The 13048-nt window shown below is 47.9% G+C and overlaps 1 protein-coding gene across 1 annotated transcript; it reads left to right on the plus strand.

Annotated features, from left to right (window-relative positions):
- Positions 1-2162: 2162 nt before the first annotated feature.
- On the plus strand, positions 2163-10901 carry LOC311244805 (titin-like; the record flags this gene model as incomplete). The annotated part of the gene is made up of 3 exons (XM_084334492.1): positions 2163-2226; positions 3392-9628; positions 10858-10901. The coding sequence occupies 3 exons, from the start codon at positions 2163-2165 to the stop codon at positions 10899-10901; spliced, it is 6345 nt and encodes a 2114-aa protein (XP_084190618.1).
- Positions 10902-13048: the final 2147 nt, after the last annotated feature.

Below are 13048 nucleotides of genomic sequence, written 5' to 3' on the forward strand. Positions count from 1 at the left end.
AAATACTTCCGGTTCACATAAAAAAAGAAAAAAACGTATTTTCATAATAAAAGCGAATTGAGTCTGCCATGGCCATTATCAAGTCAAGTCATTTATTTATAAAGCACGTTTAAGAACTCAAGAGCCAACCAAAGTGCTGTACAATCAAAACATAAAATGTCATAATATAAAATACAAAAAGGCACAGCAGGACAAGACAGTACATTCAGAGAATAGGACAACAGTAGCCCAACACACGGATTGGGGAGCACAAAGTACAATATAGCACACAGGGGACAGAGGAGCACAAGAAGAGATACAATTACAATTATAGGACTATTTGGCCTAGGTCTACTTTAAATACTAATGTGTGTGTGTGTGTGTGTGTGTGTGTGTGTGTGTGATTGATTGATTGATTGAAAAGTTTATTAACAGATTGCAGAATGGGTACAGTACAGTACATCTCAATACATACAATTGTTAAGGGGATGCAGACCAGAGAAAGACTTTCGTCTTGTTTCCACCACGGTCCCCCATTTTCAATTCATCATAACATATATGACATACATGACATACAGATAGACAGTACTGCTACATCTATACATTTATGACATATCAGATTTGCAAATACAGTACTGTTTGTGATACAAAAGTGTCCAGAAAAGGAGTGTATATACATTTGGCGTAGAAACTGTACATTGGAGGAGGTTGGTGGGGTGGGGTTGGGTGGGTTGGGTGAGGGCTGTACATTGGAGGTGGGGGGGGGGGGGGGGGGGGGGTTGGGTAGGGGACACACACATTTTACACTGTACATTGGAATGTTGACAAAGCCTTACTTGGTCATTTACTGTACAACTAGGTTAGGACATTTGTAGGGGCCAGTTTCGAATTGCAGTCTCACGTAGGTGTTTTTTGAGAGTGTTTTTGAAGGTGGGTAGTGATTCACATTCCTTTACAGCTTTAGGCAGGGCGTTCCACATTGATGTGGCATAATTGCGAAACGTGTTTAGTCCCTTGTTTGAGCCGAATCCGTGTGTGTGTGTGTGTGTGTGTGTGTGTGTGTGTGTGTGTGTGTGTGTGTGTGTGTGTGTATATATCCAGGGATCATTATGATATCATAATGTAAACAAATGAGATGGCACCCCGATTCCCCTACCTTAAAATTGGTGGTAGGCCTATAATTGACAATTTGCTCTATACTGGCTGCATGCAAACTATGTTTTAACTTATTAAGTAAGACATTTTGTTTAGAGTATACAGTCATACAACAGACTAAATGGTGTGACACATAATGTATAATGTAACTTGGTTAACACGTTATCCCCAAACTGACGCAGCAATAGAATATTATAGGCGAGCTTTGGAAGGGTAACGCTATACCAGCCAATCAGGCGTCATGGTTATTTTAGTCTCGACAGGCGGTGATTGGCAGAGCAGTCTGTCACTGAGCCTGGCTGCTCTCACCAGAGTACATATTGAAATCACATTAATAAAGTAGGCCAACTGAACGCACAAAGATGGAAGCAACCGATGATAGGGTAAGCTATTTGTTTCTAAACAAATACTTTTGTTCCACTATTAAATTAATATAGTCTTGGACTATCTAGTAACTGAAATAACTACTAGTAGCATAGTGGACTTAACAGCAATAGAGGATAACTAGTAGCAGGAACACTATTGTTTTTATTCTTAAAATGTACCAAATGTGTTATTAGGTGGTTTCATTCTTTAGTGAACTGGTCTCCACGTCATAAGTAACTGAAAGCCAGGCCGCAGTTGGAGCCTCTATCTATTTGTGAACAGTTGGCAGTGTGGTCAGTCATGCCTTTCTAAAGACATTTTTAACACTATCAAGATTTACGCTGCTGCTAACAGAACAACCTCATTAGGATATAGGATAGGTTGTTTTAAATCCTACAGTTGGCTTTACAAAATGAAAAGATAATATACATGCGTCCCATTTCCATAGAAAATGTAACGTAATATGTGTAACATACTCAAAACAACAGCAAAATCAGCCTGGAAGCAATACAGGAGGTCCTTCTTTAATTCAGGAATGAAATAATTATTGCCTACTCGTTTCGTGTTGTCACTAACATTTAGATTTGATTATTATTGTTTATTTCTGATCTTTCTCGCAGGGAGCCGGCGCTGAGGACAACGCTCACTCTCTAAATGCAAACATGACAAAGGAGGCTGAGGCTCAGCGCAGCACTCAGGACTCAGCCTCCAAACCTGCTGTCAATGGTATGTTATATAGCTGCTATTATTACCGTGCTATTATTACCGTGGAGCCTAGATATGATTTCCCTGGAGATTGTTTACACAGCCGTGACCACTAATAATCCAACACAGAGTTGTTCTGTGCATATAGGGACATACAGGTTATAGAAATGCCAATAACAATATTTCTTTACTTTTGACACAGACATACTGTCTCCAGAAGTATCTTGTTTATAAGACTGCGTGATAATGTTTGAGCTGCCACATACAAACTACAAAATTAACTAAAGTAAATGCATATTTTGAACGCATGTAGTGGAAAACACTACCTCTCTCCAGGGACTGTATACTGTCGGGTGTTACAGAGATATTAGTCTATATATATATATATTGTCTAGACATTCTAAACAGGCCTGAAGCCAGACGTTGCCAGAAAAGGGTATTTAAAAAGAAGTAATAGTGATTTGTTATGAATCACAATATACACATGAAATATTATATAGAAGCATAATGAGTCTTACAATTAGAATCTTGAAAAATATATGGTGCTGTATATACTGTATATATTTATATTTACCGCATATATATATATATATATATATATATCCATAACTGTCTGAATATACCTGCATATAATCCTTCTATATACCTACTTATACACCTGCATATAACTCATATAACTCTGTATGATAGCATGTACAATAATGATGTATATACTGTATATATATATGTACATACCTGCATGTAATCCTTTTTACATAATGTATCTGTAGATACTATATCTATATCTGTACATATCCCTTACCTACTCTTACTAGTTACGCTGCTGGCCAGTATGACTTACTACCATAGTGTCTTTATACCTCTATCACTGTATATATTAATACTACACCTCTGTACATACATCTGATTAGCACTATTACTATTACTATTAATTTATATATTTTATACCCAGTTGAATCACCTGTACATTGTATATTACTGTTGCACTTTACTGTTACATTTGCACTCTGGTTGGATGCCAAACCTCTTTTCGTTGTACTGTACTTGTGCTGTATAATGACAATAGATTTGAATCTAATCTAATCTACTCTAATCAAATCTAATCTAATCTAATCTAATCTAATATCTGTGCAGTACAGTCATCCATTGTCTCACAGATTTGACATTTCCCCCCCGTTTACACCAGGCCACCTCACCAAAACCCGGAAGAAAGGAGACAAAAGCAAGGAAAAGTCTGTTAAGCCAAAGCTTGAGGTAACTTTCAACACGCTCACCGTCAAGCACGGTGCAGAGCTGAAGGTAGAGGTGACGGTGATCGGACAGCCAGCGCCCAAGATAGAGTGGAAGAAAGACGGACAACCGATTAAAGAGTCGACTAGGCTGGAGGTCTCGAGCACGCCGTCGTCGACGGTCCTCCGTATCAAAGACGCAAACCGGGATCGTTCTGGCCAATATTCTATCACGGCGACCAATGGCGCCGGAACGGCAAAAGAGGAAATCAAAGTAGTCGTTCTAGAAGCGCCCGACCCGCCCACAGGGCCGGTGAAGATCGACGAAGTCAGCTCCGACTTTGTCACCATCTCCTGGGAGCCACCGGAATACACCGGAGGCTGCCAGCTAGACAACTACGTGGTGGAGAAACGAGATACTACGACCACCGTGTGGCAGACCGTGTCGGCCACTACTGTGAGAACCGCCATCAAAGTCACCAAGCTAAAAACAGGCTCCGAATATCAGTTCAGAGTGTTTGCGGAGAACCGATACGGGAAGAGTACGCCGGTGAACTCCCCCGCCGCCGTCGCCCGGTATCCTTTCAGCGAGCCCGGGCCTCCCGGCGCGCCCGTTGTGACCACGGTTTCTAAGTACAACATGGTGGTCGAATGGCAACCTAAGAGAGACGGAGGCAGCCCCATCGTCGGCTACTACCTGGAACGCAAAGAGAAGAACAGCATTCTGTGGACCAAGCTCAACAAGCTCCTCATCCCCGACCCGCGCTTCAAGACGACCGGTCTGGAGGAGGGCATAGAGTATGAATTCAGAGTCTACGCCGAGAACATCGCGGGGGTCAGCCCGTTCAGCAAGATATCCGAGTGCTACGTGGCTCGGGACCCGTGCGCGCCCCCCGGCGCCCCCGAGGCCATCGTCGTCACGAGGGAGAACGTCACCCTCCGGTGGACCAAACCCGAGTACGACGGAGGGAGCACCATCACGGGCTATGTGGTGGAAAAGAAGGAACTGCCAGACGGCAGGTGGATGAAGGCTAGCTTCACCAGTGTCATTGAAACTCAGTTCACGGTCACAGGTCTGACGGGGGAACAGAGTTATGAGTTTAGAGTCACCGCGAAGAACGGCGCAGGCGTTTGGAGCCCTCCCTCTGAGAGCCTGACCGTTATCGCAGAGGATGTAGTCGAGGCACCGAGAGTATCCATGGATCCTAAATTCAAGAGTGTTACCGTCGTCCGAGCCGGTGAGACATTTGCTATCGACGCAGACTATTTGGGGAAGCCCCTTCCCGAGGTCAAGTGGTTTAAGGATGGGAAGGAAATTGACAAAGGTATTCACAGGACGGAAATCAAAACCACCCTCACGCACACAACTCTTATAGTCAGGGAATGTGCAAGAGTGGACGGGGGACAATTTGCCTTGACGCTCAGTAACATTGGTGGAACTACGACCGTCCCGGTCAACATGAAGGTCCTGGATAGGTCTGGTCCCCCAGCTGGCCCACTGAAGGTGAAAGCGATCAGTGCAGAGAAATGCAGCCTCCACTGGAACCACCCGCTGAACGACGGCGGCGCCAATGTTTCCCACTACGTTATTGAGAAGATGGAGACAAGCCGTGTCTCATGGACTGTGGTCGAGCCTCAGATCCTAGCCGTCAGTTACAAAGTGACCAAACTGATTCCCGGCAAAGAATATCTATTCAGAATCACCGCTGTGAATAAATTCGGCGTCGGTGAACCTCTAGAGTCGGAGCCTTTCATTGCGCAAAACCCCTTCACGATATCTACCGCTCCCTCAACCCCTCAGGCCAGCGCCGTCACCGGAGACTCCATACTGCTGACGTGGGAACGGCCACAGAGTGACGGAGGCTCAGAGATCGACGGCTACATCCTGGAGAAACGTGACAAGGACGGCGTTAGGTGGACTAAAGTCAACAAAAGGAGACTAAACGACCTACGCTTCAGGTGCACGGGCCTGATCGAGGGACACTCTTACGAGTTCAGAGTGTCTGCGGAGAACGCTGCTGGTGTTGGTGCACCCAGTGAGCCATGTGAATACATCAAGGTCTGTGAAGCTACTTACCCACCTGGTCCTCCTACGAACCCCAAAGTGACCGACCACTCTGGCACCACTGTGTCGCTGGCCTGGTCCAGGCCTATATACGACGGAGGAGCGACGATCAGTGGATTCGTGGTGGAGATGAAAGAAGCAGCGGAGGACGAGTGGACCGCGTGCACGCCACTCACGGGTGTAGAAGACACAAATTACACCGTGAGGAGACTCAGGGAGAACGCAGAGTACAACTTCCGTATCCGTGCGATGAATGTTTCTGGACTCGGAGAGCAAGCGGACGTGCCCGGGACTGTGACGGCAGCGGAGAAACTGGAGGCGCCTGAGATCGAGTTGGACGCCGACTTGAGAAAGATGGTGAACGTGCGCGCTTGTTCCACACTGCGTCTGTGTGTCGCAACCAGGGGGAGGCCGGAGCCTGAGGTCAAATGGTCCAAGGCGGACGGCGAACTCACCGAGCGAGCTCAGATCGAGGTAGCCGACTCCTACACTGTGCTGGTGATCGAAAACGTCAATAGATTTGACACGGGCAAGTACATGTTGACTCTTGAAAACCACGGTGGCTCCAAATCAGCATTTATCAACGTCAGAGTGCTGGACTCCCCCAGTGCACCGACCAACCTCGAGGTGAGGGAGGTAACGAACGACTCCGTCTCCATCTCCTGGGAACCGCCTCTTATCGACGGAGGGGCTAAGATCTCACACTACATCGTAGAGAGAAGAGAGGAGGCCAGACTGGCATTTACAAGCGTTTGTAGCAACTGTGTGAGAAACTCACACAAGATCGACAACCTCCAAGAAGGATGCTTCTACTATTTCCGCGTCCTGGCCGTGAACGAAATCGACGTCGGACTGCCGGCGGAGACGACCGACGCCGTCAAGGTGTCTCAGGCTCCTCGGGCTCCCGGCAAAGTCACGCTGAGCGGCGTGACCCGCGACAGCGTGAGCCTCGCGTGGGAAAAGCCGGACCACGACGGCGGAAGCAAGATCACGTGCTACGTGGTGGAGATGCAGGCCACAGGCGACGACGCGTGGACAGTGTGTGCGGAGATTAAAGCGCTGGAAGCGACTATCGACGGGATGATGACGGGAAAGGAGTATCTCTTCAGAGTGACGGCTGTGAACGACAAGGGAAAGAGCGAACCCAAGTCCCTGCTGATGCCGGTTAAGATAAAGGACATCACCGCCGAGCCCGTCGTTAATTTGATGTGCAACTCGTACAGCGTGAGGGCGGGAAGCGACTTGAAGATCGACGTTCCGTTCAAGGGTACGCCGCAGCCCGAGGTGGCGTGGAGGAAAGACGGCGACGCGCTGAAAGAGACCAGCAGGGTGAACGTGCTCACGTCCGAGACGTCGTCTCAGATCGTCATCAAAGACGCGTGCCGGGCGGACGTCGGAGAGTACGAGATAACTCTGACCAACTCGGCCGGAATCAAATCGGCCGAAATCGCCGTCAACGTTCTCGACAGACCCGGGCCGCCGGGCGACATCGCCGCGGACGAAGTGAGCGCCGACTTCGTCTCTCTGTCGTGGGCGCCCCCGGCTTACGACGGCGGATGTCAAATCGACAACTACGTCGTGGAGAAGCGCGACGCGGCCAGCGCGACGTGGCAGACGGTCTCCGCCACGGTGGCCAGAACGTCAATAAAGGTTAGCCGTCTGACACAAGGCACTGAATATCACTTCCGTATCGCTGCAGAGAACCGCTACGGCAAGAGCCACTTCGTTGACTCTGAACCCATTGTTGCTCAGTATCCCTTTAAGCCACCTGGTCCTCCAATAAACCTCCGCGTCGCCCACGCCTCAAAGTCTTTCATGATGGTTGCGTGGAGCAAACCGAATAGTGACGGCGGCAGCCCTATCATTGGTTATCATATCGAATGTAAGGATCAAAGCAGTATCCTGTGGACAAAGTTGAACAGGGGCCTGGTGACAGAGAACCAATACAAGGTGACGAGCATCGAGGAGGGCCTGATATACGAGTTCCGCGTCTGTGCTGAGAACATTGCCGGTGTCGGACCCTGCCCCAAGTCTTCTGAGCCCGCGGCTGCCAGGGACCAGTGTGAACCTCCACGCGACCTCACGGTCACCAACATAACCAACAGCTCCGTTTCTCTCTCCTGGGACAAGCCGGCATACGACGGCGGAGCCAGGATCACTGGCTACATTGTCGAACGCAGAGAGCTTCCAGACGGCTGCTGGCTTAAATGCAACTTCACCAACTTACTGGAGACCTGCTTGGACGTGACCGACCTGGAGGAGGACGAACAGTACGACTTCCGCGTTATCGTGAGGAACGCAGCGGAGCTCTTCAGCGCGCCCTCCGAGTGCACAGGAGCCGTCACGGTGACGGACGACGTGGAACCGCCCACCGTCCGCGTGGAGGACGCGTTTAAACAGGTACTGGTCGTCAAAGCGGGAGAGCTCCTGAGAATGGACGCCACCTTCACCGGCCGCCCGCACCCCACGGCGTCCTGGTCTAAGCACGGCAGGAAGATCGACGGAGAGAAGGGAAGAATGGAGGTCATCTCGGCGAAGGCGAAGACGTCTCTGCTCATCAGAGAGAGCATCAGGAAGGACTCCGGGCAGTATGTCCTGACGCTACAGAGCGCCGGTGGCACCAGGACCGCCGCGTTCAACTGCAAAGTGCTGGACAGGCCCGGCCCCCCCGCCGGACCCCTGGAAGTGTCCGGACTCGCGGCGGACAAATGCACGCTGGGCTGGGGGCCTCCCCCGGAGACGGGCGGGGCCGAGATCACGCACTACATCGTGGAGAAGTGCGAGACCAGCCGCGTGGCCTGGACCCTGGTGTACGGCGACATGATGGCGACGACGTGCAAAATCACCAAGCTGCTCAAAGGGAACGAGTACATGTTCCGGGTGAAGGCGGTCAACAAGTACGGCGACGGCGAGGTCCTGGAGAGCGAGCCCACCCGGGCCGCGGATCCGTACACGGTGCCGGCGGCCCCGACGGACGTGGAGGTCACGAGCGCGAGCGGAGAGGGCATGACCGTCTGCTGGAAGAGGCCGGCGTCCGACGGCGGCAGCGGCATCGCCGGCTACGTCATCGAGAAGAGAGAGAAGCAGGGCCTGCGCTGGGTCCGCGTCAATAAGAAGCCCGTGTACGACCTGAGGGTCAAGGTGTCGGGGCTGCGCGAGGGGGCCGAGTACGAATACAGAGTCTATGCGGAGAACGTCGCCGGGCTGAGTACCCCCAGTAGTCCGTGCCCACTCACCATGGCAGAGGACCCCAAGTTTCTTCCTTCCCCGCCGGCCAAGCCCACAGTGACCGACTCCGCCAGGTCCTCTATCACTCTGTCGTGGAACAAGCCCCTGTTTGACGGCGGAGCGGTTGTGACCGGGTACAAAGTCGAATACAGGAAAACGGCAGAGGAAGAATGGAACGTCGGCGTTCCCAACACGGAGAGCACGGAGTTCACCGTGGCCAGTCTCGCGTCGGGGCAGGAATACGTGTTTGTCGTCAGATCCATCAACAAGGTCGGTACCAGCGAGCGCAGCCCCGAGACAGATCCCCAGCGGGCCACGGAGAGAGAGGAGGCGCCCGTGTTTCACATCAGCAATGAGATGAGGAAGACCATCCTCGTTAAGGACGGCAGCTGTTTCACTCTGGCCGTGCCGTTCGTGGGCAAACCCGTTCCCACCGTGACGTGGGACAAGGCAGATGTGGACCTGAGAGTCCGAGGGCTCGTCAACACCGCCGGCTCCGTCACCTCCCTCACGGTCGAAGGGGCGACGCGGGACGACTCCGGTAAATACACCGTGAAGCTGCTGAACGTCGCCGGAGCGGCCGCGCTGACGCTGAACGTGAGGGTACTGGACTCGCCCGGTCCGCCGACCCGCGTCGCCGTCAAGGACGTGACCAAGACCTCCGCCACCGTCACCTGGGACACCCCGGTGAACGAGGGCGGAGCGCCGGTCCACAATTACCTGGTGGATCTGCGCGAGATCAGCATGATGGGGTGGACGAGACTCACGGACACCTGCCACCGCCTGTCCCACCGCGTGTCGGACCTGGAGGAGGGAGGAGTCTACTTCTTCAGGGTGACCTGTGAAAACGAGTACGGCATCGGTGTTCCAGCCGAGACCAAGGAGGGAACTAAGATGACAGGTACAGCAATGTGTCTGAATTAGTGGTGCACGATATATCGGCCACCGATATAATATCGGCCGATATGGTAATTTTTTTTTACACATCGGTATCGTCCCGATGTCAAAATAGGGCCGATATTAAAAAAGAAAAGGTTATTTTTTTTTCCTTCATGTTTTGGTCTTAAATTGTTTAAAAATATCAGTAATTTCTGAAAATAAGTTACAAAAGTAAAAATTTTTTTTTTTTGGAAAATAGCTCTTTATTTGATTATCATAAAAAAGTGTTTTCTATACAGAGATATTGACATCGGTAAATATCGGTATCGGCCAGAACAGCAATATTAATATCGGTTATCGGTATCGGCCACAATTTTCACATCGGTGCATCACTAGTCTGAATAAACACACATCATAACTACATTATAACACTCACCTTAACACTCACTTTAGAGACCAGGGAGGGAACTACTGTAAGATGACAGGTACAGCAATGTGTCTGAATAAACACATCATAACTACATTATAACACTCACCTTAACACTCACTTTAGAGACCAGGGAGGGAACTACTGTAAGATGACAGGTACAGCAATGTGTCTGAATAAACACATCATAACTACATTATAACACTCACCTTAACACTCACTTTAGAGACCAGGGAGGGAACTACTGTAAGATGACAGGTACAGCAATGTGTCTGAATACACACACATCATAACTACATTATAACACTCACCTTAACACTCACTTTAGACACTTTAAACACTTTTAACACTACACCATATTTGATATATTTATTACAAAAAGATTTGCACTACATCCATACCTCATTTTTGCATTTAGCATTTCTTTTTGAAGTTTGCATTTTTGTACCTCATTTGTCTGATTTTTACTTCATTGTACTTTAGGTTGTACTTTAGTTTTTTATATTGTATATTTGTATAGTGTTGGGACTTTATTCCTCTTTTACTTTTTTACTGTGTGAAGCACATTCTCAGGGGGCTCATACAGAACCAAGCATTTCACTCTAATGTACACGTACTTTAAACGTGACAAATAAAACAAAACTTGAACTTGAAACTTATAGAAAATCATGTGCTAGTATGTGGTTTAGGCTAGTTACTTACAGTAGGATCAGGGAGGTCAGGGTAGGAAGTGCAAGTCTTGTATGGATAGAAATAAAACTCAATTTGTTTCACACTACATGCTTTTCTACGCTGTCTATAGTGATTTTATTTTCTCATTGCAGAAGACTTGAGCTGGGAGTTGGAGATGTCGGAGATGTCGGACTAACCCCAGACACAAACCAAGACCCTGGAGATGTTGGACTAACCAAGACACAAACCAAGACCCTGGAGATGCTGGACTAACCCCAGACACAAACCAAGACCCTGGAGATGTTGGACTAACCCAGACACAAACCAAGACCCTGGAGATGTTGGACTAACCAAGACACAAACCAAGACCCTGGAGATGTTGGACTAACCAAGACACAAACCAAGACCCTGGAGATGTTGGACTAACCAAGACACAAACCAAGACCCTGGAGATGTTGGACTAACCCAGACACAAACCAAGACCCTGGAGATGTTGGACTAACCCAGACACAAACCAAGACCCTGGAGATGTTGGACTAACCCCAGACACAAACCAAGACCCTGGAGATGCTGGACTAACCAAGACACAAACCAAGACCCCTCGGCCTCCTGGGAGCCATGGATGACCCCCTTCTCTACCTGGCGAAGCTGGGATCCTCGTTCGTCCTCAGCCTCATCTAGCTACAGGGTATCTGCAGGTTTCAACAAGTCACATTTAAGACTTTGTAAGACCTTTTTAATACCACTTAGAGCTAAATTTAATAGATTCTCACAAGCTCTCGCCAGACGCACCAAGCTCCCGGTAGCCCCACAAAAAACAACGACTTGAATACAAAAACATTTAATATTATTTAATCCCCCCCCCCCTGTGCAAATTAAATAATGAATACCTTTTGGTTTTAAATTGAGAATTATGAATTTAATACTTATTAATACTTTTTAATACCCTGCAGATACCCTGAGCTAGTATTTCCATGATCTATTCCAAAATTAGTATGCTTAGGCTATACCGTATGACTTTATATGAACGGAATTGAATGCACTTTGAATGTTGTATGGCAGACATTGCCTTTGCCTTTTTATAATGTTTGTATTCCGGTCATTGATGACTGGTTTTGATTAGGGAAGCTTTTGCTTGTCGTCCCCCTGCTTGTATTCAGTGGGTTCAAATTAAATGAAGCTGCTTGATGAGCTGCAGTCGCCGTTTTATTGTAACCCTTGCACTGCCACACTACCAAACGGTTAACCCTTTCACTGCGACAACACAGGAGGTTAACCCTTTCACTGCCACGTGACAAAGGGTTAACCCTTTCGCTACCACACTACAGAAGGTTAACCCTTTACTATCACACTACAGACGGTTAACCGTCTGTAGTGTGATAGTAAAGGGTTAACCTTCTGTAGTGTGGTAGTGAAAGGGTTATGTACGGATGAGCTACATCATAATAATGGTTTGAACAAGAATTATAGACGTGTCAATGAAAAGGCATAACTTTGACTGAACCTATAAATTAAACAATACATGACCAAAATACTGTTAGATTAGATTAGATTCAAATGTATTGTCATCATACAGCGCAAGTACAGTACAACAAAATGAAGTTTGGCGTCCAATCAGAGTGCAGATATAACAGTAAAGTGCAATAGTAATATACAATGTACAGGTTATTAAATGGGGGATAAATTATATAAATTAGTACTACTGAGTAATAGTGCTAATCAGATGTATGTACAGTATTAATATGTACACAGTGATACAGGTATAAAGACACTAAGTCATACTGAGCAGCGTAACCAAGAGTAGGTAAGGGATATGTACAGATATAGATATAGTGTCTCTAAAAAGGATTATATGCAGGTTAATTGATTGATTGATTGAAAACTTTAATGAACAGATTTCAGAATGGGTACAAATAATACAGTACGGCTCAATACAAACAATTGTTAAGGGGATGCAGACCAGATAAAGACTTTCGTCTTGTTTACATCAGGGTCCGGTCCCCCATGCGTGCAGCATGCAGCACTTGACTCCATGGGTTTTTGTCAGTATTGATTGATTGATTGATTGATTGAACATTTTAATTAACAGATTGCAGAATGGGTACAGTACAGCTCAATACACACAATTGTTAAGGGGATGCAGACCAGAGACCAAACAAGGACCCTGATGTAAACAAGACGAAAGTCTTTCTCTGGTCTGCATCCCTTTAACAATTGTGTGTGTATTGAGCCGTACTGTACCCATTCTGCAATCTGTTCATAAAGTTTTCAATCAATCAATCTACTGAGCGAGGAGGAGGCGCGCTGTATGCAAATGAGAGTCGTGACGTCGACAGCGTGAAA

Source organism: Notolepis coatsorum, assembly GCF_963971535.1.
Source record: "Notolepis coatsorum genome assembly, chromosome: 18".
NCBI classification, from domain to species: domain Eukaryota; kingdom Metazoa; phylum Chordata; class Actinopteri; order Aulopiformes; family Paralepididae; genus Notolepis; species Notolepis coatsorum.